The sequence below is a fragment of the Vanellus vanellus genome, assembly GCF_965231255.1.
Source record: "Vanellus vanellus genome assembly, chromosome: 16".
NCBI lineage: Eukaryota > Metazoa > Chordata > Aves > Charadriiformes > Charadriidae > Vanellus > Vanellus vanellus.
The window spans coordinates 14,086,376-14,109,784 of record NC_138921.1 but is presented as its reverse complement, the minus strand read 5'-3'; the positions used below and the strand labels follow the sequence as shown (position 1 = coordinate 14,109,784).

The 23,409-nt window shown below is 44.2% G+C and overlaps 2 protein-coding genes across 5 annotated transcripts in view; one reads left to right on the top strand and one right to left on the bottom strand.

Annotated features, from left to right (window-relative positions):
* Positions 1 to 852: 852 nt before the first annotated feature.
* Positions 853 to 20,954, bottom strand: LOC309678613 (calcium release-activated calcium channel protein 1). Of its 3 annotated transcripts, none has more exons than XM_082491705.1 (2): positions 20,716 to 20,954; positions 853 to 1,516 (listed from the first exon to the last, which is right to left on the bottom strand). In XM_082491705.1, the coding sequence occupies exon 2, from the start codon at positions 1,508 to 1,510 to the stop codon at positions 950 to 952; it is 561 nt and encodes a 186-aa protein (XP_082347831.1). In that variant the 5' UTR covers positions 1,511 to 1,516; positions 20,716 to 20,954; the 3' UTR covers positions 853 to 949. The 3 variants fall into 3 exon arrangements, with proteins under 3 accessions (XP_082347831.1, XP_082347830.1, XP_082347832.1); XM_082491704.1 differs by lacking the exon at positions 20,716 to 20,954 and adding an exon at positions 13,306 to 13,570; XM_082491706.1 differs by lacking the exon at positions 20,716 to 20,954 and adding an exon at positions 5,473 to 5,522.
* KDM2B (lysine demethylase 2B) overlaps positions 20,176 to 23,409 on the top strand; it is a 120,252-nt gene continuing 117,018 nt past the window's right edge. For both annotated transcript variants that reach the window (XM_082491703.1, XM_082491702.1), the window contains exons 1-2: positions 20,176 to 20,327; positions 21,594 to 21,738. In XM_082491703.1, coding sequence (XP_082347829.1) covers positions 20,274 to 20,327; positions 21,594 to 21,738 — 199 coding nt within the window. In that variant the 5' untranslated portion in view covers positions 20,176 to 20,273. The remainder of the gene's footprint in view (positions 20,328 to 21,593; positions 21,739 to 23,409) is intronic.

Genomic DNA, 23,409 nt, shown 5'->3' with positions numbered 1-23,409 from the left:
CAGAGAAAGCACCTTTTGCTGCTTGTATCTGAGGATTTATTAAAAATATATTTTTAATATAAAAGTACAAAATAATTACTACTTTGGCTTGGAAAAAACCCAGCAGTGGTTCTGATTTTCAAGAAAAAAAATTATCCAGTGATAATTTCCATCTAGTTCCTTCTTTTTAAAAAAAGATTCCTAAATGGGAAACAGGCAAATCTATCTCTCCAGATAATATGTACCAGCTCATGAGAACTTTAAAACAGTTATTGCTTTTATTTTCTTCCAAGGAAGAGTAGAGTAGAGTCTCATTCCTACTCATGTGGCCATACCACATCGCAGTAAGACAGTCATGGGTGTTTAGCGAGTTATAAAATGTGTAACTGCCATGGGAAAAAGGCGCTGGAGAAATCAGTAAAGTAATAATTACTTGGCAGCAAAACATACTGGGGAAAGTGGTGGGAAAGCTTTCACTTCTACCATCTGTCAGGCTTTCTAGAGAGAACAGCACTAGCACTGAAACCAAGTGCTAATTGCTGCATATCCCAAGTAATTTGTATCATGCCATGCAATATGGATCGGACAAGCAGTATCTTCTAGTAAATGCCAACATCAAATAAAGAGAGGAAAAAAAAGCTTCTCTATCCATCCCTAACAAATACTCAAATTTGCAATGTTATTTCCATGTATTTATACAGCCACCATTCAGTATTAACAAGAAGCAATCTAGACAGTGCTCACAAGAGGAGGGATGCACGTGCAGTGCAAGCATACCCCATCATCCATTCCTTCGATGTCAGCCAAAATCTTATGAAAGGAACAACATTTTTTTCCTCTCTGAAGGGTTAGAACGACATTTATAATCTCTCTTTAAACAGCAATCGACAGTTCAACCAGTTCATCCACAGGGAAGTCAACATAACAAGGCAGAAGCAGAACAGTGGGTTTATTTTCTTTAAGTACAGGTTTATGCAAAATGGGTAACAGCTGAGGAGATGGTATCACCTCTGTGATCCAGCTGATCCTGGAGCCGTGCAAATTCAGCAAGTTCATTCAGTTCCTGAAATTGCCTGTCTGTTTTATGGCTCACCAGTGACCTGTAGAAGTGGACTGCAAACACAATGAAAATCAATCCAAAGGGAACCATAATAGACGTTGATGCAATGGCTGCTGCCTGTCCTGATGTAATGGTAGAACTGTTGCTCTGGAGTGGATTATCAGTTTTCTTCTTTAAAGGAAGAAACTTCACCCAACACAGTAACACCACCTCTGCAAGAAAGAGCAAAGTCCCAATGACAGTAGAAAATGCCCACGCAAGCTCAATGTGCCGATGCATACGCTCATGAGGAGATTCCTTTACAGAGTTGAGATTATGCACATTGCTAACAGCCTCTATATTTGGAAGAATGCAGGTACTTATCATGAGTGCAAAAAGGTGAACTGCAACAAGGACAGTAGTACAGGCACTGAAGGCTATCAAGAGACCTGGAGGGTAGTCATGTTCTGCGTCTAGCTGAACTTCTACCATAGCCACCTGAAAGGAAAGAAGAGAGAGATGTAATTACCTACATTATATATTATTTGACTATAGTCTATTTTAAGTTTAAATCCCGTTTCTGGAAGATCATCCGATCCAGACAAAATAATAGCACGCATTTTAATTTCTCTTCGTGTTAATCTGCACCCTTTTCATTAGGCCCAAATTTAGGTCTGAGCAAAAACCAACCAGTATGCACAAAAGCTCTTAACAGCACAACCACCTTGCCACCTCCAGCTCATCCCAACAACAGCTGAACTTTGTGATCAACATACTTGGACTCCTAAAGGAAAACATTTCTTCTTTCCTGTGCTATATTGCAGAGGCAGTTTTTGATCTTTTACTACAGATTATAAAGTTTGCTGGGTATTAGGAAATGTTTTGTGTCCCATACACATGTAGAATGAATATCATATGAAGTCTTTTGAAGTAGGTGTCTATAACAAGAAAGCGTGCAAAGGCAGCAGACTGGCCATCACAATTTTGATGGTCCTTTCTCCTTGGTTATTTGTTTTTGAAGTTCTGAAGAGCAGGAGCCTTTCATTAGAAAGATCACCTTTCCATGGGGCTCTTGGCTATATTCTTTCATTCAAAATAAGTATTTAAGCAGATTCTAGAACACAGATTCAAAACATGGAAGCCTCTACTATATCCATGGCAGCCAAACAGGCCTGTTAGAAGCTGGATGAAAGACAAAGAGTAGTCTCCCAGAAAAGATAATATAGAGTGCTCCCAGACATCACTAGCTACACTTACTCTGGAAGCTGTGTCTAGCCTCATCTCTGGGCCAGCAGTGCTATCTCATGAAGATGCTTCAAAGTCCAGACCTCCACTATCATATGCAGTCATACCTTTTTATAAACTTGGATCTCCAAGCATGCCTGTGCTTAAGGAGCAGAAATTAGCATGAAATAACAGGACAAGGAAACTCATAAACCCAGCTCAAACATTTTTGATAAACTAAAGGAACTAGAAAGCCTTTTAACAGTTTTTAAAACTGTCAGGTTGTTTTAAGCATGTGAAATTGATGAGTGACATTAATCCCAGCAGCTCTCTTGAAAAATAATCTGTCCTGATAAGTTTGCCTTTCAGACAAAGCACAGTCCTAAAGAGGGAATAATTCAACAATGTCTCTATGTTTAGTGCTCTTTCTCAAAGGAACTCACTAAATAGACAAAATATGTTTAAAACGCAGAGAAAAAAATTAACAGCAATCTTAAATACTAACAAGTATCAGGAAGACACGGGCTGCCACTCAGCATAGTTCAGACTGATCCACGCCAGTCCCTTCTGTGCCTTGGCTGCCCATTCTTGATCCTTCATTGAAATGACTCGACTTGCTAGCCCAGCAAAAGCTAACCTGGTTAAGAAGTAGTAATCTTCTGCTAGCTTAGCAGAGGTCAGCCATTTCTGCAATGCCTCTGATGAACAAGGAAGCTGGCACAGGCCCGTGTAACTGAGGAGGAAGCAGTTGTACCAGGACCTCAGACTCTTGGCAGCACTAAGCTATGAACCGAGCTCTTCTGTAATGTACCAGTTTGCCCTCAAAAGACCATGAAATCGTTCATACAATCCAGTGCCTAAAACATATCAGCTCTTTTGAGTTCCATTGATACAGGTTTAGCCCGTTACCACATGCCATTCTTAATGGTTTGGACAGTAATCACTCAGCCTATAGCATACATTTCCAACACCTCAACTCTCATCAAGCTGATATGAAGGAAATTTCATAAAGTATGGATGCAGGGAGACACAGAAACTAGGACCCGAAGACAGTTGCAAAAACAGTAAGAAGATTCAAACCTCACTGTTTTGCAAGACCTGAGCCAAGCTACACCTAATCTGGGATCCCATCTTCTTACGCTCCCAGAACCAGCATGTTCCAGGACACCGGAACTCTTACCGCTAACACATCAAATATATTAAGCCCACCAATGCTTTTGCTCAGACATGTTTCAACAGGCATTCGAGGCCATTTGCCAATATTTTAATTCCTTTATTGAAAGCTTTTATTGTCATAAGCCTCACTACGCAGCCTACTAGCAAACAGTTTCCAAGTGTTACAAGAAACTCAACAAGAAATTATACTGATGCATATACAATTCTTGTTCAAAGATTTAAAAATAGCGTTTCTCAACCATGGGAAGCTTCACATTTGAGAGGATAAAGATTTGGTCATTGGTCTCTCTTCTGCAGTGTTGCTTTTTAAGTCCCAATGCACTCGTGGGATGTTCAGCTTCCTGTGTTTTTCACAGAACAACTGCAATCCTTCACCACTGAGGAGTCCTCTTCATACTTATCAATGTTTTTTCTTGTAAATTTTATGGTGCATGCCTGGACTCAAAAGCATCCAGCACTGCAAGACATTTTAATCCTTTATCCCAGTACTTACTATGTTAACATAACCATGACACTGAAGATTTAATTTTATTTTAAGAATTGATGTATTTAATTCACCAAATACTGAATACATTTTATATTTCCATTAATCAACGTCTCCATATAATAAAGATATAAAGCATCTGATTTTGAAGTTCGACCAGAACTCTCTTAATTCCAACGTACCAGCTGTCTTGCAGCTACTGTTCTCTTTCCATTTCAACAGAGCATCAAGAAGAATCTTTTCTTCCTCTTCTTAGCCTAGCCTGAGCTAAAAAGAAATACTAAATAATTACATTTAATCTAAATGTACCTATTACTGATTTAGCTATAATTATATACATGATCAAAACAAAATATTGCAAGAAACTAGCTTAATTTAAGTAGCATTCAGATACTCGGACTGCTCTGTGCTTAGATAAGCACTGACAAAATCACAGGGACAACTTGCTATTAAAAGGAAAGGTCCAGACCAGGAATCCAAGTTTTACCGGGTTAAAAAGACTTCATTTTAACATTGCTGGGTGTTTCCCTAAAAGAGTGACACTTTTAGGGAAGTACCCACAACCATTATACACCAATGGGGTAGCTGAAACTCAAGTTTGAGCGACACAACCAAGGCTTTGGTTTACATGGCTGACAAATACATTAGCACAGACCTGCCTTGCACAGGAAGCTTGTGTGTAGGTAGGCCCCAAATCACCTCTCAGAAGAAGAGTTTTCTGAAATCCAGCAAGACTGTAAGCTGTTACTTAACACTTGTCACTATTTACCCCACGAGCAGGAAGAGCGTAACTTCCTGCAGCTCAAACCACACCATACAATTACTGTAATTCCAAGTGTACTCCCTCTATAAGAATAATTGTGAGTAGCATCAACATCGCTTGACAGGTAGCCTAAGTACTAGTCTTCTAACGTGCAAAATAAGCTGGCAGCTGAGTAGCCATACACACTGCCAATTATTCCCAGTTTGGGATGCTAACAAGCTGTGAATAAGGCAGAAGCAGGAACATCAGCCACCCCAACCTTGGAGCCTTGCACACACCTCCACACGGCTGAAAGCTGCTGGAGGGAGGCCATATACCATAAAGCACCCCAAGGAGGGCAAGCTCCCAAAGGAGGCTCCTAGAAAAGACCAGGACATCCCACAGGGGGTGCACATCTGGGCCAGTTTCAGCATCTTCTCCTAACTCAGTCCCTCCCACAGTAGTTGGGCCAGCACAGCCCTGATGCTAAACACCAAGGGAGCCTGGCATCAGGAATGACACTTAAAGTTGTGATACTTGGCTATCCTGCCAACAAGCAACATGACCTCCTGTCCACGGCTGGAACCAAAGGGAAGAGCGCTAGGTGCATCAACTGCTGGGCCAGGAAAGATCCTACACCAAAATGAATAACAGAAATGCTAAGAGAGACAATATCCAGCTGCTTTGAGAGACTTATATCTGCTTGGGAGACTACAGCGGCTAGAAAAATCCTTCTATTGACACTGAAAAGATGACAGCTTTAGAGGCTCAGCCCTCCAAAGGATGAGTGCAAGAGACCCCCACTTTGAACATTCAGGGTATACTTACAAGACAGACACATAAGGTGCAGCTCCAACAACACACTGACAACTCTTTGCAGACCACAAGTTCTCCAGAAAGGGAGTTCCAACGTTTTTCTTAAACCGACCAGTGACAAAATGTGATAGAAGCTCTAGGGTATGTGCATAAGAAAAAAGACACATGAGTTTTTAATGGGTTCACAAAGAGGACAGGAAAAAATTATGCTGAAGCTAACTAGCTGGACAGAAACACCCATAAGCAAAGAGAAAATGCACCAAGTTGCAGTTGTAACTGACACTGGCATAAGAAAAACCCTGAAAGCAGGAGTGGGGAAAGCAACCTTTCTCTTTTCCATTCATTCAGGACTAATAGATACTTCAGAACTCACTTCAAATTGAGACTTTTGGGGAGGTTGTAGGACGTAGAATACCAGAAGGATTTCCAAGTCTACTGAAGTTGATGGAAAGTCTCGTGAGGAAGCACAGCAAAGCTTCCTTGTGCTCATGCTTGGCAGAGTACGCCAGCTTGACCCATAAGTGAAAAATCAGTTCATGTTTTCTGTCTCCTCAAACTGACAAGGAAGCTAATTTGGGAACCCTTTCATTAAAAAATAGAAGAAAACCTGCCAACTCTCTTCAATTGCAAGTCTCTGTTCCCTACTTCCCGGGCCAAGCTTGAGCTAAGCTCCTAAAACAAAAAGCTCCATTTTTCATTATGAGGCTCCACGCCTGTTTTTAAACAGGGAAGCAAAGCATCAGAAGTTCTTCTCTCCTTTGCTCATGCTGCAATTTCAAAATGCACAGATCACGACTACTCTTATAAGTTAAAACTTGCAAAAACAGAGCCATGGTGATCTCATCTGATATGATCCAAATCCATGCAAAGCCTGAACTCATAGGTACACGTGGATGTTCCATGCGGGAGGATGTTTTCCTGTGTACTCTATTAGGTTTCTACGCTGGTTCAGAAGACAGGCCCCTCAGGGCAAGTCATTGATGTCTGCACAGTATCCAATACAACACGTTTCAGCACATTCTTCTTCACCACTTTCAAAGCTTCTTTGAACACTTGCCACGTGATTTCTACTGTACAGCTACCATGCTGCAAGCATCCTGCCTTGCTGCGTAATCATAGAATAACATAGGCTGGAAGACACCACAAGAAGTCATCTGGTCTAATCCCTGGCTCAAAGAAGAGCTAACTTTAACTTCAGATCATCCTCCAGATATGATTGAGAGATTTACTACAGCTCTTGACAAAATCAAAGGACTCTCATGACATTAGGATGTAGGACTGGAGTTCTCACAAGCCTAATGAAGGTGGGCATTCAGATGTTTTCAGATAACTGAATTTGGGCACACAACCACGTTAAGGCTTCTGACAGTCCTGCACTTCAGAGTCAAGGCAGCCTGAATGCTAGCATATTGGAAGAAATTTAACTTGCCCTCTAGAAGAATCTGCATTTCATTTTTATTTAAAGTTTAATATACTGAAATAAGTTAATTTCACTTACTTATAATGCTTCCATGTCTTATGACACCAGAGGGGCTTAAAGTTCCTGCTTTTAAATGAAAATCAAAATCCTGCATGCTCTGAAGGTTTCTGTCTCTACAAGAGCACTTAGGCACTGCCTCTAACAAATATTGACCCCATCACTTTGCAAGAAGGGAGCCATGATACACTAAAAAAAAAAAACAATTCTCACCAGCAATAACAATATAAAGAACCAGTCACATACGTAGCTGCAAATGAAGCTTATATTGCTACAAAAATGCAGGAAAAGTAACTCTCCTGGTTTTCCAGTTGTTTGTTTTTACCATAGCAGCAGAAGAGAAATTAATGATTTGCTTCAAATTTTAGCATTATTCCCCAGTTTTACAAGCTACTAAACAGTATGTTGGGTTTACTTAGGGTGGTTTTAACTCCAGCATAACACAAGCCTCAAATTTGATTCCTATTTTAAGATAGGGGGTTCTGAAATAAGAAGTATCCTGGGAAAATAAAACATGCCAGACAAGGATCAGAAGGAAAACAGAAGGAAGAACTGTACTAAGAGCCACCCATGTAGCAGGCTATATAGACACTTAAGACTTTCAACACAGGAAAAAAAGGTAACTGCTCTTTGTTATCTTGTGTAATAGCAACAGCAGTGAACAGACTATCTGAGAGCTTTCTGACTTAATCACAGGCTTGCATCTTTTCTCTACAGCAGTGGCTACTGATTCTGAAAAAGGAAATAAAATGCCCTATCTCAAGTAAATCTGTATTATCTATGAGCTATTTATAGATTACTTCCCCTGCTCCCCTTCCCCACAAAGATGACTCTGAGCTCTGATCGGCAGGAATACAACACGGGCTGGGAGCCAGCACTGTAACAGCCATACTATCTCTTGATCGAGTTCAGCATGCCACAGACAGACAGCTTCAACTGAACAGAGACACAGCTAATTCAAACTTCTTGCCACTTCTCCACCAGACACCTGATTTTAGCTAAATACATCCTGTAACCAGGGGGTTGCGGTCAACAACTACCGACAGCCCTGCAATAGGATGGTTGTCAATTTGTCTCCTGTACCTCACAAGATGCTACCTGACCAGCCTAGAACTCCATCATAAGTGCTCTCCTGTCCTTTGCATCTGAGAGATTCAGATGAGAATCACAGAGCAAGAAACCAAACTTATTAAAAGTTACTAGCTTTAACTATAGACAACCTCATAACAACACTGTTAATGGAATACTTTGAGAAATGCTGGCTCTCTGTATGGTCCCGTTCTTACTATGTCTACCGCTCATGCGGTTAGCTGCTTCGCAAATTGTAACGAGCAAAACCCCTTCAGAAAGGACAATGTCAGCTTCAAACATCAGTCTTACTAAAGACACCAACCACCTCTTAATGAACACAAGTCTAGAATTATCTGTATACCCTTGCAAGATTATTCTCACCTTCTCTTCCCTGGCCACAGCTACCATTTCTAAATAGGAAATTGATTAAGAAGAAAAGATAGTTTTTATACAGTTGAGCATATTGGGAACAGCTTAAAAGAAAGTTGTGTTGATCAAACATCATGGTTGCATTTTGTAAGGGTGCACCCATACAGTGAGAGGAGGATGTGGATCTTACCTGGAGAAATTTATCAGTGCAACACCACCTCCACCTCACAGGACCTACACACACCAAGGTAGAATTGCACAGTGATCACTAAATTATTTTAATCAACACCTACCTGCAAAAATATTTTCTTACCTTCGCTTGTTGCAGCTAGGACTAGACTTGACTACATCTAGTTATCCATACAGTTACATGTGCAAGTGACTATTCACAGCACACGCAATTCTTCTCTTGGCAGGAAAAAAACCCCATGCACATAGAAGAGGTTTCTCCAAGTCTTGAGGTTCACATTGCAAGGTTATTTCAATAACAAATTCCATCTTCTACCCCATTGCTTGTCTACGTGTGGGACCACAGAGCAAAGTTGAGAATGAGGCAGGCATCATGGCATCACTGGAAATTAGCACTCCTCTGGCTGTCTCCTCGGCTCACGAGTCAGTCAGTCGGTCTCTGTTTTCCTGACAGTACTATTCGGTCCCAGAGACAGAGGCACAGAGCCAGGCTCTCACAGAGTGTCTGCACCATTCATTAAGAGTTATAAACAACTCATAGGAAGACTGTACAAGCCAGAATCAGTCACCAGAAATTAAAAAAGGTAAGTCAAATTAATGATCTTATTACTGGTTTTATATAAAAAAGAAACTAAGCATTATTTATCCATTACAGCCGTAAGCACTCCAAGCTGCCTGCCTTGCTTGTCTATAACCTTGAGACAGGGATGCTCAAAGGAGCAACAAAACGTTGCTTTCATAACTGGAATAGAAGAAACCTTTTATATGGGGGAAGATTTTTCAGAGCAGAGTGCTAACCTGTAAGTGCAATAGGGATATAAAAGGTAAGTGGTGACAGAAGCCATGAAACTGGGCCCATAATGCTTTGCTGCAGGTTACAAAATGCAGCTGTTGCATGTTATTCTACCACACAATCCAGTTAAATACAGCTAAAACAACTTCTAGAGTATCTGTGCAGCATTGACAGCAGCTGGGCCGGGGTCCTACACCTAGCATGACTTCAACGTCAACTGTTATGGAAATCAGTTTCATAAATATTTATCAGTGCAGTCAGTCTGCTACAAAATATGACTGAGGCTGTCTTCAGAAGACTGTATCAGCTATATTCTAAAGGCAAGAGTTGACAGTTCTTTGACGATATTCAGTATTTGAAGCATATCAATTACTATCTAGACAACAGTCTAGCCAGCTTGAAACATCAGAAGTATTTACAAGAAAAGCGTGCTGTCTGGTAACTAATGTCCTCCAAATCCTAAATATAACTAAATCAATCACAGTGGCTGGATAATTTAGATCCCTAATTTAGGCTCAGGTATTTTCACAGAGCTGTTAAGTGATGGATGGTAGGCAATTTTGAGTTTTCCAGTTTGATGACTTGGGATCTAACAACTTTCCTATGATATTTGTGACTCTGGTATCATGACATTGTCATACTACTGCGTGATGCTTCACTGGTGACAAAACAATGCTAACAAGTCAGCTTAATTGTTCAAACACAAATAACCTGCCAGCAGCCTGTCTACACTGGAGCTCTTGATACCGCAACTGTAGGTGTGGATGAGCTAGTGCTTGCAATATTTGATACAACCTGCAAAATATTTCCAGCATTCAGATAAACTGGATTAAGAAATAAAAACAGATAAAGCCAGGCATGGAGGGGAAAAAAAAAAAAATCATACATCAGTATCTGGGATATAACACAGAAGTGAGAAATACTTGATGCCTCCACTAGCACGTGGAAGGAATCCTCCGTTCTTTCATGGACTACACATGCCCTACAATCTACGATTCCTTTCTTTACCTCTAACAATTTGGGAGGTTACTTGCTGGCCCCATAAATTGGAAAAGCGTACTAAATTCAAGATTATAAGCTTCATAGATTTCCTCTCAGACGCATGGCCCTGGATGATAGCATCCATGGAAACCTGCACAAAGTAAATGCTCAGGTTTACCTGTGGGAGCTTAGCTCTAACATCAGCTTGCAGTCACCAGCTCCTGCAAACTGTTTCTGAAGGTAACACACAGTGGCAAATCCTGATGTGCAGCTCTAAAACAAAACTAATTGTAAAACAGGATTTTAATCTATCTTCTCCATGGAAGCATAACACTTCTGAGTTTGAAACCTGGCTGAGCATTTCATACTCTACACATCACTGACCCGGGCAATCTCTTGACTTTGGCACGCATCGTTTAACTGGGGTATGTGTAATCAGTCTTGAGGAAATAAACTTTGCAAATGGCTGCAGTTATACACAAAATTAATCCAAAATAAAGGAACAGTTTAGCGGGAATAAACTTAGCTCTTACTAGAGGATGCAAGTAATGTTTAATTGAAGAGCAAGGATCAGCGGGATTGGCATGGAAACGAGAACATTCCACTCCTGACAATTCCCATCAACTTGCTGGGCAGTCCTGGATGTGTCATTTAGGCTCGCTCTTCCTTGTGTAGATAGGGAAAACAGAGGAACAATGACGCTTAATTGCTGTTGTAAGCTTTAGATCCAAGACGAGATTGTACTTAAGCAGCATTTTGTTCAAATATCAGGTGCCAAAGAATCTGCTGAATTTGGTCAAAAATGCATAGAAGTGAAAGCAGAAAGAAGGCCCTGCTTTTCAAGGGAGAAATACTGAAGGACAACTTTAAAAGATAAGCTAAGTTACGCAAAAGAAATCTAAAAATACTTGAAAGTTAAGTCAGCTCTTCTGAAAATAGATTAGGAAGTCTCAACTAAAGGACTATCTGTCATAGCAAAACCAATGAGGCTACAAATTGACTTCTAGCAAAAAAGTGTAATTTTTTGAGGGGTAACTTCCAGAAAATTAAAATACAATGAATGTTCACGTGTAACATTCCTGGCAACCAGAGATTTTGTTAATCAGAACAAAGTGGTTTTCTCCTGAAATACCTAAACAACATCAGTTCAAAAGCAGTTTTCAACTGCAGGACACTGAACTCCTAGAACTCTCCTAGAAAATCAAGAAAGAAGTAGAAGAAGCCTCACCTCATACACCCACGCGATTTTTATAGTGCACATAGGATATATTTAGAGAAACGCCAAAGGGATTTAAAAGATTAAGTAAGACTTTTAAATAATAGTATTTTTATTAACGGAGATGCAACCTCCCTTAGATGAAAATTTGTAAAAACCAACAAACTACAGGGTTTTTCCCATGTTCTTTCTCTCAATGTAAAAGCTTGAGTCGAGAAACCGCCCCGACAAACTGCTCTGACACAGGAGAACGGGTGTACAATAAGGAAAACTCATTAGCAGCAGCGGAGTATGAGCTACCGGCCTGATGCATGTTACCCAAAAGGAACCAACTCAAATATGCCGCTGCACTAACACAGTCTCCTGTCAGTCAAAACAAGTAGCAGTCCACCGCCACCCCTGAAGAGCTGTAGTCTGTTTTTAGCCATTGAAGGAGGACAGTGACATTTATTTGACCGTCAGAAGGCTGCTGCAGACCGGCTGCTATGCTGTCAAACAGCATCCTCTCGTTAGAACAATGGCTCTTAAGGGGAATATATCTTGCGGCTGACAATACTCACCTTGTTAAAAGCGGGGCAAAAATCAAAACGAAGCAAATCAGAGCTGTACAAGTCGGTATTTACAGCTCTGAAGCATTTTTAACACAGATGAATAAAGGGGGTTGAGGGCAGAGTTAGCGGTTCAGTACGTTACAGGACTGGACATGTGATCAAGCCTGTAAGTTACCGTATTTCAACCTACATCGAGCTGAGGTAATTCGGATTACTAGACTACATTTCCATAATCAAACGCGAAAGCAAAAACCATACGAACAAAAAAGACGTTTGTAAAGCAGGCACAAAACTCCAAACTAAGTAACACCCAAGATTTCATTAAAAAAAAATACAAAAAAAAACATAAACATCGCAACTGCAAACGACTAATGGTGGATGTAATGAGTCGGAGGGACACCGCCAACTTTAATCAGTTATTTTCCCCAGTTTACCTAAACACAGCTCCGGTGCATCACCTGCCGCCGCGCCCGCCGGCACACGGCGCGGGGAGGAGGGGGAGCGCTGGGTACCACCGCCCCGGAGCGGCTGCTCTGCTCTCCACGTCCAAGCCCTAAACGAAGCGAAACACCCACAAAATCCTTTTCTCCTCCACCTTTACAGCACCGTACGGCGCTTCCTACGAGAAGAGACGTCCCGCCAAGTGTGGTTTTCGGCACGCCGAGCATCCTCCGCAGGAAAAAATAAGCAACGAGCAAAAAAAAAAAAAAAACCCGCAGGAGGTATCGGAGCCACGCGGAGGAGATAAAAGCCGTGAGGCGGTTTAACTTGTGGCACGACAGCTCTCCATAGAACATCAGCTACCGAATGCGACCCCGTCGGGGCACCCTCAACGGCCCCGCTGCTCCCAGGGCGGCCCCGGCGCCTCCTCCACCCCGCCGGCCCGGCCGCCGCCCCCGGCTGCCCGGAGGGCTGGAGGCCGGGGCGGGCCGGTCGCTGTGGGGAAGAAGCGCCGGGGCCCGCCCCGCTTCCCGCCACCCCGGGCTGCCACACGCCGCCTCAGGGGCTACTGCGCTCGTCCCCGTCCCCCCGTGTTCCCCCCCCGTACCCCTCCGCCACAGCCTGAGGGGAGGCAGCGAGTTCCTCGCTCGGAAAAAGGAGAAGCGGCGACACCGCTCCCAGCACTCCGCTGCCGGGGAGGCCACGGGCCGTCCCGCCAGTGCCCTCCCCTGCCCGCCGGGCGAGACCGGCCCCTCACCATGGCGAAGCCGGAGAGCAGCGCGGAGGTGCGGCTGGAGGCTTTCAGCTTGGCGCGGCTCAGGTAGAGCTTCCGCCAGGACAGCGCCTGCATCGAGTGCTCGTTCAGGCTCATGGGCTCAGGGAGGCGGGCGGAGGAGCGGAGCAGAGCGAGAGGCACACGGCGGTAGCGGTGGCGGCGGCTCCTTCCGGCGGCAGAGCGAGGGCACCAGCTGCGCTAACACCCCATGGCGCCCGGCGGCGGCTCCTGCCGGTGCTGGGACCGCGCCTGCCGCCGCGGCGCTGGGAGCCTGCGCGCCGCCGACCGCCGGGCACCGCCCCGCCGCCGCCTCATTGGGCGGCCCAGCCCCCGGCCCCGCTTCCCGGCAGCCCCCGAGGGAGCCTGAGAGAGGGCGGGCGAGCGGGCGTCGTGCCCTCCCTCAGAGGCCGCTTCTCGCCGCTGTGTTGAGGCGGGAGCGCGGCCTCCTCGCGGCCGCTCGTCAGGAGGCGCGAGCGCGGCCCCGCCGCCCCCTCAGCCGGTCTGAGGGGGGAGAAGCCCTGCAGTGAGGCCCGGCTGGAGCCCGGAGCTGCGGCAGGGGCGGGTGAGCAGGCTGAGGTTGGAGCGCAGCTGACAGGAATCGGTAGTTTTTCAGTCAGTTTGGTGCATTTCCCCTGTCCGGCGGTGGGTGTCCCTCCGGGGTGGGGTGTCCCACTGCTCCTCGCTGCCTGCCCTCAAAAAAGGTATTTGTCAACTACTTCCTTCTTCAGCTTCCCCTCCTAAAAAGCTTAAACGTTTAATTTACACCCGTCCTGTGGATCTCAGCCGGTCTGATCATCCACCCTCGCTTCCAAGTAAAAGCGATGGATACGCGTGTGACGTAGTTAAAGGTTTTCGCAACCGTTTTGTGCGCACAGAGCTCCTGATAAACTCGTTTATCAGCAAGCATTTGATAGTTGATTAATCGGAACACTTCAACCGATATGTATGACAGCGTTGAAAGATTTGTTTTTTATTACTGCGCCCATGCAACCCCTTTGAACCACAATTTATGTTTTCCTGTGTTTTACAGAGGGAAAAGGGAGGCACAGAGCAGAACTCCATAGCAAATACGTGGCACAGTTACAAAGATCATTTCTGAAAAGGTGAGACGTGATACAGCGTTTGTGCCACAACAAACTCGTGGGTCTGGAGAATTAAGGGACGTGTAGGAAACAAACCTGTTGCTATCCATTTCTAGTAAGAAAAAATAGAATTTTAACAACAGAAATCATACTGGACAAGGATAGTTCTACAATTTACAGGTACGTGGATGGTCACATACGAGCTGAATCACCCATTAGAAAACCAAAAGCACTGGTGATTTTCTATTGCGTGTAAATTTTCCACCTTATTCACAAGTAGGAAAAATGCGGCACATTAACGTTTTTGCTTTGTTCTCTTCACACCTTTCTCTGATTTGCAAGGTCGTTCATTTACTTATGCATGGTAAAGGTGAAGACAATCTATACCAACATAGGTCACTTCATGCTTTTCATTTACATGACATTCTTTTAAAAAAGATGTAGTTGAAGCACCCAAGAGAAAAAATCTTCACGAGTTGAAGTCTTCAGAGGCATTCCCTGAAACTACCATTTTTTACCACATAAATTTGATCTCGTTCCCTTCTCAGGAAATCAACGGAGTCTTCTGCTTGATATAAACAACTTTTGGTTAGATTTTTATCTACAGGGGCATACAAACACCTCTGTAGAAGAATGAGTTTGACTTAGTCTTTCCAAAAAAGCCTTTGCTGTTGTATAAATGACTCCACGGAGTGTTTGCCACTTTCCTTCTCCTTTATGGGTGACAGTATTACTGTATGGGATCCATTTGAGTTAGAAGTCCAGCCTAAGTTAGCATTATAAAATACTACTCTTTGTTCAGTGTGCTTTAATTAGAAAAAAAAAAAAAACAACACACCAAAACCAGAAGACCTCATCACCACAATCAGCATTTCCTGCGTCTCCCACTGATGCCGTAGGCTAAGTCTGAGCACCACATTACAAAGCAATGAGTAACAACCATATTGTGATTTAATTACCACGTTTTACTTGGGAGATATGATAACTATCAAAAAAGAGTAATGTAAAATTTCCTCCACATCTCAAGCAAACATTTAAGTCTCTGTCACTGAGTTTCTGTGGAGTCTTTAAAAATATTTTGCATTGCTGCTCATAAGCTATGAAAAATGTTTATGTATCTGTACATGACCAAGATTGATTGTTCATGGTTTCTTCTCGTTTCTGTGCAAAATTACAGTTGAACTCCAACATCATGGGTGAGTACTACTGCACAAGTAATACCTAGGTCTTGACCTGTTCCCTAAAATCAGATTTCTCTGAAAAAAAAAAAAAACAAACCACAACATGCAAGAGACATACAGCTGAGGACTTCAAGTGTCTTTCTAAATAATTGTATTAAAATTGACTCTTTGAACTCACTGTCTTCTCAATCTGTTCTTCTGTCCATCACTCCTATTCCTGTTTATCAGGAAGGGCTTTGAAAGATACAACAATATTGCACACTGGTGCACACTTCATCCAAGGAAACAGTACGGAAAGGACCTACTGAATCAGTAAAGAAATCTCATCCCATCCACTTTTCCAGACCAAACCCATGTACAATTTTAAGCTTCCAAGCCCCAGCATTGTAGCTTTAAAATAAGCATTATTTCCTTTCCTATCAGAAATAATAATAAAAAAAAGGTTTGGTAAATAAGAAAACATAAACATTCTTCTGCAACTAAAATGTTAGGACTGTAGCAGCTTACCCGTTTTCCTTGTTATGTTCCGTTTTACAGCTCCATTCTGAGGTACAAACTAAACAGGATAAATTCTTTTATTTCCAACTCTAATTACTCATTATTACACACCTCTATACTGCCACTCTAGAGTTAGCTGAAACAAAGAGTCAGTCGTGCTTAATTAACTCTTAGAAATGCTTCAGGGAGTTCTGAAATCATGCTGGAGTTCAAAGCTGCGGTTTGATGTTACCTCTGATCAGTGCAATTGCGGAAGGCCACCAAAAGGGTGTAGTCCTGCACTCTTCCCTCATCTCACCCCACTGTCCTCTCCATCCTGTAGATTACACCGATCAAACGGCTACAGAGCTTCAGTGAATTGACCTAATTAAAAAAAAAAAACAAACCCAACTTTTTTTTTTTACTTAATGGGTGAGTTTTCTGCTGGATCAGGTCACAGAACTGATTTACCCTGTGGCTGCATGAAACTAGACCTAATGCAGGAGAAATGAGGGACATACATGCAAGAGAAAGGGAACTGGCTCTTTCAGCAGCAGGCTGTTATTACCCCTAATTAGAGGTAATGTCAACCCATTCCCTGGATCGTTTGTGCATGAACACAATCGGAGCAGGTGGCAGGAGTCCAAGTTTCTTCCAGAAAGCCCTGAGAAATGTCTACACTGCCACAAGGATACTCTTTTTTTTTTTTTCCTGCTAAAAATTTACTTCTGTATTTTCTGTAGAAGGGCTGAATAAGAATAGGTTTGCTGAGTACCGTATGATTAATGGGATACGGTACTGAGCATGCAATGGTGCTACCCTTTGCATAGCAGTTTTTCTTAAACATATTTCCAGCTTCACATGCAAATCATCACTTCCATTTGTTCCTGTTATTGTACCAAAACCAATTCAGATTACCACAAAATGGAAATTATGGTAGATCTGCATTAAAAACAACATGTTAGAAGCAGAAGTTACAAAAGGCTAATATGGGTTTCTCAGCAGTCCCAAGCAGCGAGGAGGTTAAGGCAAGCATCTCTGCAAATCTCTTCTAAAGTAAAGCTTAAAGTTCAGTTGATGGCATTTCTGCAGAGGAAAGATTTTGATTTGTCGCGTCTACAAAAATTGTGTAATTTTTAACTTACTTCATAAGCCACTGAAACAGTTTAGTATCTTGTCTTCTGTCTTAACCCAACCCAAGGTATTGTATAAGAACAGTAGCTCTTATGTGATGAAAGATATTTAAAAAAATGCTAAAAGATTATTTCAGTCCATTCTATCTAATGGGAAATAACTATGTATGAAAGCTCAGTAGGGGTGAAATTAACCAATTTCTTCAGACAGCCTTCCCACACACAGCACTATAGTTCTTATTTTAGCATGAGCCTCGCAGTGTCAGTTTAATTAAACAACAGCTACTTTCAAGCTAACAAGGTCAGGATCTATCACATTGTCATGATTAGATTTTAAATAATTTAAGTCACATTAACATCGCGCAAAAGTTTTCATGTTGGGTTTTTTTTAAGAGTTCAGGCTAGTCCCTTTCTCAATAATCACCACTCCCTTTTCACAGTAGTGATACACAAAGTGATTTTTCCCTGTATTTTTGACCATGAAGAAAGCCAGCCTTGCGGCGGCCCTGAGCTCTCCCCATACCAAGCACCGCCGAACAGGGCACTGCTGGAAACCTGCGGCATGACCTGCTCGGAGGGGAAATGAGCCCCAATGCTCATCTTCCAACACTGAACCTGCGTCCCGAAGCACAGGGGTTTAATATTGCTTTTAAATATTTTTATCCTATCTAATACAGCTGTGGATATTCTAATTATCCACATCCTACTGCCCTCCCCCCCTTTTTTTTCCAGTTCTTTTAAGTCTGGGACAGGTTTTTTGTTACTAAGACATATATTACAGTATTATTTCAACGGTAAAATGAATTGTAGTTTAATAGGAATCATTTCTGTCTTAAAACAAGGTTAAAAATGTGTTTTCTATTTTTGGAGGTCTATAGATTAAATTTGTGATATTTCTGAAACACATTTATTTCCATACTTCAATAATGAGCTCTGGTGTTTCTAGGTGTATGTGATTAATACAGTCCTTGGTGGGTTTGCTTGACAGCAGGTTGTTTGTGTCCAAAAAAAGAAAGATTTAGAAAAATGAGTTGATTTTCTTTTATGTTTCTGTTCTGTCTTTTTTGGTGGACTTTTGTAGAATGGATGGATTATGTGTTTTTTGTCTGATGATTCTCCGGTAACATCCATTTATCTTGTACAAGTACTCTGGCCTCAAACCTACAGATGTACACATGCGTTTAATTTTAAGATTGAGTAATCTTGGCTGAAAGGTTAACATATGCATACATCTTTTCAGGATTATGGATTAATAATGTACTTGCTGTAATAGACATCTGGAATCCACACTTCAATATATAGCCTATACAACACTTCTATATGATAATAAAGTTCAATCATCTGCAAATAGAGAGATGTTAGAGAAAGATTGCATGATTTTTCAAGATTCTGCAAACAGTTATTGGCAGATGCAGAAGCAGCTCACTGCCTTGAATCCTAAATTAGAACTCTTTCCTCTCCTGCCTTTATCCACGTGTCATGATTCATTAAAATGTGGATCTTTCCAAACAGATGACTGCAAAGTTGAATTTTAATGTGTTTTATCTTTTTCATAATATTCAATACATTCATATAGTACCTAGAAAGGACCTGGTTAGGTATGCAAAGGGTAACTGGATGCTATTATGAATATGTTTCTGCTGGTAGAAGCAGGCAAGAATAGTAAAGAAAAATGCCCTATTTAAAGAAGAGTTTCATTCTCTGTTTAACTGATCTGAGAATTAAAGCCACAGAAAGACATTTTGAAGTTTGCTTCCGAGATTTGTGCTGGGTTAGGTCAGAGCATTCTCGGGTTTTGCTGGCCCAGGAGAGACAACAGTGAAAAAACACCACACTGAAGGGAGAAACACATTTATTCTCAATGTCCATCTCAAAAAATTGCAAAAAGCAAACCAGAGGAGCACTGTCAAAGCCATCAGCCCCCAACTCTGGGTTTAGGTACTCTTTGATGTTCCCTTTCTCAGGAGCTTGTGGAGGGGAGGTAAAGGATGTCACTTCAGAGAGGAGCCACACTTTGGAACCTGGAGGCTGTTCAAAACCTGCAGTCTGACCCTGCGATTGCAATCAGATGGTCCCAATATTTGCTCAGCATCAATTTAGAGTAGATGTGAATTGGTGTTCTTGAAATGAGACCCTCCGATAGTCTTAGGAACTCGCCGCATCGCTATACTTACGATTTTGTTTGTATCAGTAGCTACTTTATGTAATTTTTACCTACTTTTCCATGCGATTTCTACCAACCTGTTGTACATGCGTTATTACAAAGGCAATTTTGCTTTATTTAACACGCAGTAACACATTATAGATGTTAGAACCAGCTCTCGCAAGACAAATAAGTGCAGATTTTGGAGCATTTTATGCAGCAGGCGGTGTTTGCCTTTGCAGGGCTCCGGGCTGCAGGGGGGACGGAGGAACCCAGCGAAGCCCAGCCACGGAGTGCTCAACTAGACACAGCGATTACCCGCAACTCCGTGCCTTGTAAGATAACTTTCCAGTGTTTACTACTTTAATTCCCCACTTTTTAGGGGAATCCTCCAAAATTGCGCCAGGGTTTAAAACGTGAGGCTGGCCAAGTCCCCCCCGCCCCCCGTGTAAGCAGAACTTTGAGGGGCGCCTCTGCAGCACCCAGGCAGGGGCCGCCCGCCCCTTTGTGGTCCCCCCTCGTGTCCTCTCCCGTCCCCGTCCCCCCCCGCCGCCGCTCAGCGCCTGCGTGACGCGCCCGCTGCGCACTCGTGACCCAGCACAGCGGCGGCCCAACGCCGGTACAGCGCCGCTGCCGCTGCCCCCCCCCCCCCCCATCCCCCGGTCACTGTTTACGTTCCGGGCACGGCGACGCCTGCGCCCCCGCGCCGCGCCTGCAAATGGTTCCGTAGGACTTTTGCTAAAGGCATCGCCGCCGCCGCCACCGCCCCCCTCCCCTTCCCTCCCCCTCCTCCCCCTCATCACCACCCCCCCCCCCCAAAAAAAAAAAAAGTGCTGGTGCAAAATTGCAAAACTTTAGAGAGACCTGGATGGCTTTTGTTTTTCTTCCTCCCCATTTGGGCCAAAAATGCAGGACAGGAACTGTTGACAATTAAATGATGAAACTCTCCAAAAAAATGGAGGCAGAGCAAGACTCTGGAAGAAGATTGGTGTGTAGCTGGCTTCTGTCTATTTCCTATTTGTGCCTTTTAATTGATGTTGCTTAATTGTTTGCAAAGGGAGAAATGCATGTAAAGACGTAGGCAGCAGAGCGACTTAGTTTGCAAGAGAGCGGCTTAGACACTGGGGACGGGGGGGTGGAATTTAACCGAGGGGAAGGCGAGGGTGGGACGATAACATATATATATATATATTTATTTTTTTCCCCTCTACTGTGGGTTCGTGCCGATCCACCGCGCGTGTGTGCAGGGCTGGCTGCGGGGCGGATTTGCAGGGAGAGGGGCAGAGCCGCCGGAGGCAGCTGGTGCATCGGGATCCCCCCCCCAACACCCCCACCTCCCCTCCCCTAAACCCTAACCCCGCACCGGGGGAACCTACCTCCGTGCGCGGCCGGCCGCCCCGGTACCGGGCAGCGCGGCGGAGACCCGCCGCCTCCAGCCCCGGCTCCGCGCCCGCCGCAACTTCACCGGGGGTGGGGGAAGAACGGCACCGGGCCTAGCCCGCCCCCCCCCCCCCCCCCTTTAACTCGTTCTTGCCCCTCGCCCTTGGACTCCCCCCCCACCCGGCTTCGGGCGCTGGAAAAGCGCGCAGGCTGCGGCGGGTGGGGGCTGCGCATCCATCGCGGCGTTACATAAAGAGAGCTGTTTTTTAAACCGCGGCTTCCGGTGTGGCTATGGAAACACTGGGATTATGTAAATACCCAAACCTGGATGCTGGGCAGCAGGTTAAACCATTCCCCCCCTTCCCCGCCCCCCCCCCCCCCCCCCGGGAATTCTCTTGTATTCATGTGCAGCAATAATAATAATAATAATAATAATAATAAAAATGATCCGGTTGCTAACGAGCATTGGCCGCCGTTCCCGTTTTTTTTTTTACGGGATTGCGAAGCGCATCGGTGCCGTAGCGTGTGCGTTTTCGGCGAGTTACGCCTGTCCCCTGCTCGCCTTCAAACGCCCGCTCCTGCCCGGCAGCCCAAGTTTGAGTTTTCCTGCAGCCAAACACCTGTTATTCCCGTCTCCTTCCGTGTCACGGGATGGAAAAGGTTGTGCATGCAGCTGTGTTGTAGCTTCTTTGGGTTCAGGTTTTTGTTCATTTTATCTCTTGCCATCTTCATGATTTCCCCCAGAATCTGTTTATCAAATCGTCCTGCACGATCCATGCGCTTTCCCCCCCCCCGACCCCGATTATTATTTTTTTCTCCCCACCCCCCACCCACCCCCCCCGGACAATATGGTGTGTTTTTTGTTGTTTTCTAGCGATCTGTTGGCAGAACGCGATACGATGAGAACGAGGACCTCTCGGACGTGGAGGAAATTGTCAGCATCAGGAGTTTCAATTTGGAAGAGAAATTAAAGAGTAAAATGTATCACGGGGATTTCGTGCATGCCATGGACGGGAAAGGTAACGGCCCGGGGGCGGTGGGGGTCGGGGTGAGGGGGGTGGGGGTGTCCGGCTGCCCCTCTCCGCCGCCGGAGCCTCCACGTGTAGCTCCGCGCCCCGGTTCGTATTTCGCGCCCGCGTCCCCCTGCCCGGGGATCCGGTGACGACGCCGGGGCCGACCAGCGGGGGAGGCGGAGGGGGACATGCACACACGCACACGACACACACACGGCTGCTGCCCCGGGCCCCTGCAGCCCGCACCGCCGTGGGTGGGCTGCCCCGTCCCCCCAACCCCCCCACCCGGAGGGCGGCTTTTGCCCCGACGGGGTGCTCGGGAGGCGGCGCGGTGACAAATGGCAGCCACCCCACCACCACCACCTCCACCGCACCACCGGGATGTACATGAATGAGGTGCTGGCAAAGGGGAGGCAGAAACCCCAGCCCCCACTTGGCCGGAGGTGATTCCTGCTCCCCCTCCGCCCCCTGTGGAATCCAGGACCCCTTTTGGCAAAAGGATGCGATTGATGAACCTCTTCGCCGGGGTCGCAGACTTTAAAGTCAATAACTTCTTTGTGTTTCTATCATATATTAAATTACAACGGTCCGCTCCCCGAAGTTATTTGGTTTGCTTAGGTGACTTAAATTACGAAGCGGTAAGCAAAGCCAGACTCTGCCACACGGCTGCCTGGCAGAAAGGAAAATGGGAGAGGTTTGCCCGGGAATCAAACGGACGGGCGGGGGGCAGGGGATGGTGCTTGCAAGTCACCTTTATTTACTGCAGCATTGTTTAAACGGATCCTGAATCCCAGATGGCTATCGCCAAAACTCGGCCTCAGTGAGGGCAGCCCGTCTAAGCCGGCTCTCTCGGGAAGGAGTAGTTTTGGCTGTAATCCTCCTGAAATGGCTATAACTATGGAGGCACTCATCTAGTTTAGAAAATTTCCTTTTCTCCCCTAGGCTTAGTTTTGCATGAGCATTTTAAGCTCCTTTTAGAAAAGTTAATGTGGTGGAGAAATTAAATACCTATCTTATTTAGGAAGGTATTTGTTTAGGAGATAAGCTCAACCCTGACCCCTCTTCCTCCGAACAAAACACAAACACCAATTTTTTTTAGCTGGAAAATGTTAATTAATTTTCCAGAAAATGATTGCACTCTACCCTCATCTTCCAAATACTCCAATGGTTGCCATTGCTACATACTAACTGTAGTACAATTCACAGCTTCCCGAGCTCAGCAGCTCTGAAATCTTTGGGTAGCTTTCTTCTTTCTAGGGAACTTGAAAATAAATGAGTGTCTTTTGTTATTTTGTTGTGGTCTGTCTGCTTTGTTCAGCCCCACAAGGGATTTAAATGCTTTGTTGGGACATTACTAAGAAAGGCTCTGCCTTGCTATTTGTTCTGATTTTATTTTTACTATTTTTTTTCTATAATTCCAACAATTGAATTGAAGTGAAGCAAAACAATGACAGTGGTTAGTAAGAATAAAAAAGTCAGTTTATATGATCGCATGGAATTGGTTGAGCGATATATTTATTTATTTTTATTTGCTGTGTCCTTGATTTTATTGTTAATCATAACTCTTCTTTGAGTGATTATTTTAATTTTTTTTTGGCTAGGAATGTGGGTTGGAGGTTTTCCTCGAGATGCTGTGAGGCAGTGGTGTGATTTTGGGCTTGAATGCAGTTTGTCATA

Coding starts and splice junctions, on each gene's coding strand:
- LOC309678613 (XM_082491704.1), bottom strand. CDS start 13,419: ATGAGCCTGAACGAGCACTCGATGCAGGCGCTGTCCTGGCGGAAGCTC. Junction 1,517..13,305: donor TGCTCTCCGGCTTCGCCATG/GTGAGGGGCCGG, acceptor CTTTCCTTTCAG/GTGGCTATGGTAGAAGTTCA.